Source organism: Phytophthora infestans, genomic scaffold (genome assembly GCF_000142945.1).
Source record: "Phytophthora infestans T30-4 supercont1.309 genomic scaffold, whole genome shotgun sequence".
NCBI classification, from domain to species: Eukaryota; Oomycota; class Peronosporomycetes; order Peronosporales; family Peronosporaceae; genus Phytophthora; species Phytophthora infestans.
Window position 1 is genome coordinate 6,380 of NW_003303450.1, and position 3,090 is coordinate 9,469.

Below are 3,090 nucleotides of genomic sequence, written 5' to 3' on the forward strand. Positions count from 1 at the left end.
CCGTCCGCAGCGGCTTGGCCTCCGTCAAGAATCGCACTATTTGCGCATCAGAGAAATTTTCCTCTTGGTTGCCATCCCTGTAAGCTTTAACGTATCGGAGCCACTGAATTAGCTCTGAGGCATCGTCGAAGGCGCTCATTGGGGCCTTTGAGAGACTTAAGATCTTGAAAACTTCCTTGGGAGATTTTTTGGACGCGAGCCACACCGTATTCATGGTATTGTGGCTGGATTTCGACAGTGAGAACAACATTAGTTGCATGGTATCGGCATGATCCCTCATACTGTACCTGCAGTGCTTCGAAGCGAGTGAAGCATCGCCACCAGATTTTCTTCCGGCATTGTCTTTCGAAGTAAGACAAACATGTCCAGATCCGTAAACTCGAGACCTATGTTATTAGCCCGGTACGACTCCACATAATTCAGCCACTGACGGAAGACAGGTGTCTCATCCAGTTTTGGACCAGCCTCTTGGAGACGTAACGTTCTGTAAACGGCAGTTAGGTCGGTTTTTTCTTGTAAGGCTTTGGAGGTCCATGCCCCCGATAGAGACTGTTGCATACTCGCACCGATTTTCTTCAAACCGGGGGTGTTCTTGAGAGATTGAATAAGGGTTGTCACCTCCTCCTCACTATTTGTTTTCAGCAAGTAGTAGATAGCCAAGTCCGAAAACGCTTCTTTCCCATTCTTTTTTCTGTAGGCCGCAACGAGTTTGAACCATTGCGCGAGGTTTGGATTGTCATCTAACTTTGCTACACCCTCTCCAAGATGTAAGTTTCGAAAGAGTTGTGTAGGATGGACTTGGGACTGGAGCCACGCTTTGCCGCTTTCTCCGATCTGGAATTCCGAATTCTTTGCATCAGGTTGTCGATCTTCGATAGCCCGGATACGGTAGCTCTCTCGTCGTTGTTATCTCCGGCCGAGACTCGCGAGTCGCTGGATCTTAATAACCTTTTTGGAGCAGTGCCCTGGGAGAAAGAACTGGAAACAACATTCGCATATGGAGCAGTTATCTTCGAGTTGTGGCTTTGATTCGGGGAGGCGTGTGATAAGACTCCTGCTAGAAATGCAACAGCAGTCAGCAGCATATTACTTGAGAAACCCATGGCTGGTTTTAACTCTTTCTTTGTCGAATCGAAAGTGCCGAAGATCAGATACGCGCTCACCCTGCAGGTATCTTCTGGGCCACCAGTACAGTTATTTGAAGCTCCGCGATCGCTGATCGCGAACGGTGGTCAAATCAACAGGAAAACATGAGTACGGGTCTCTTCCGAAACGCAGGATTACGGTGATCCCCGCCTAACGATCAGCTGCATTTCAATGCGATTTTTAATAAAAAGAGGTTGTTATTAAATCGAGGTCTTTAAAAAGTACAAGTCGATCTAGTTGAGCTGGCTTATAAATCGAGCTACGGCAGCCAAATCGACCGCTCGGGCTGTTTGGTAAAGAGCAAGCGTAGATGCGGCTAAAACTTTGCACCAGACTGTACACGCATATACGGCTTTTTTTGCGAACAATGAATTGACTTTGGAATTCGTAAGTCCCAGTCACCGACGATTAAATGACTGTCTCTGATTGACTATTATTCTAAAAATGCCACTGACAGCTCCATTGGCAAAATCACCAAGAAGAACACAGAGGTCAACGGAGCAATTCATGTAAGCGTGATCTACCCGGTGCTGTGTATGTACTTACTGACTATCTAAGCTCGCTTGCATGCTCTACAGATTCAGTCAGCGACTAAGGCGTGGCCAGCAGGCCAGCGAAAGTAATGGTAATCTTACACTACTTGGACATGAACTTCAGATAGATCTATCGTGCCTACGAAATTGGTATCACTAACAGCTCCGTATGCGTTTCCACTGATGCAGCGTACCGAGCACTCGACGCTTCACTGTCGCAGTCACAGGCAGCCTTAGACCTTTTGCGTGCCTTATAGGGAAGGGTACGTGTGGGGTTATCAGCTTCGCGAATCAGCCTCAACACCGTGGTAAGCTTTATCTGGGTACTACGGCGCTTACGCTTGCTTGGCTTCAATTTTAACGTGTTGAATCCCATGTTAAACAGTTCAATGGAGTGGGCTTTGTCACGGATAGTTGGCATCGGTGCATCTACCTCTGTCTCAATGCCGTTAATAATATGCCTCATGAATATTGACCATTCTGAAAGCGTTGCCTTTTTCTTTGGTGTATCCAGATCAGCAGATGAAATAGTCCGATAGGGTGGATACTCACGCCGATCATCACCAAACCACCATAGTCGCCATGCACCCAGCGGATCGATGCTCGGAAATTCAAAGGTTTTCGGCAATTTGTGAAACTTGCCGCCCCAGGAATAACAGACGCGCGTTGGTTTTGGTGCTACCTGGGCAGAATCGCCTGGCTGTGAGCGTTGGAGCCCTACATCTTGTAATAGCGCTCTGATTTCGTCTCGAAGAAGGTCCCGGGTAATATTTCCAGCGGCCACGCCTTTCCGTTCTAGGACTTCTTTCATCCGCTGCTCTAGCATACCGGGAAGCGCGTCGATCGATTTTTGCTGAATTTCCAACTTCATGTACAGATTAATATGCGGTGGTATTCCCGTTGCTTCCATCCATTGTGACTCGCCACTTTCTAGTTGCAATCTCACGTCGTGGAGAATAGTCTGATTCGTGAAAATAGCCGACGAGAAGAGAGGGTGGTTGATAGGGAGATTATCCAGCAAAACCTCCGAGTGATGTACTAGTGATGCAAGACACAACTCCAGAATCCCAACCAAATCCGTCTCGTTAGCGAGCCGTGGGAACATAACAGCTACGCTTGACCTGATGACTGCGTCGGAATTGCTGACAAAATGTGGTGGCAAGACTGCAAATTTGGAGTCATGTACAGGTAGTCCTGCCACCACACGCCCTAAAAACTGGTCACCAGCCGCTTCATAACGAACGTATCTATCTTTCACTCCACCAAGAGACCAGCCGCACCTTAAGCACATACTTACAATAGACGGCCCACTTGTACTTCCTCCGCAAGCATATGTGGCTACTCCTTTCCTCACCGAGTGGGTTCCGTAGCATTTAGTAGCACACTGTTTCTCGAGAAGGCTGTTTAACGC

The 3,090-nt window shown here is 47.8% G+C and overlaps 1 protein-coding gene across 1 annotated transcript; it reads right to left on the reverse strand.

Annotated features, from left to right (window-relative positions):
• Positions 1–749: 749 nt before the first annotated feature.
• Positions 750–1,103, reverse strand: PITG_20972 (secreted RxLR effector peptide protein, putative; the record flags this gene model as incomplete). The annotated part of the gene is made up of 1 exon (XM_002894986.1): positions 750–1,103. One exon carries the CDS (start codon positions 1,101–1,103, stop codon positions 750–752), a length of 354 nt encoding a protein of 117 aa, XP_002895032.1.
• Between the last annotated feature and the right edge of the window lie 1,987 nt (positions 1,104–3,090).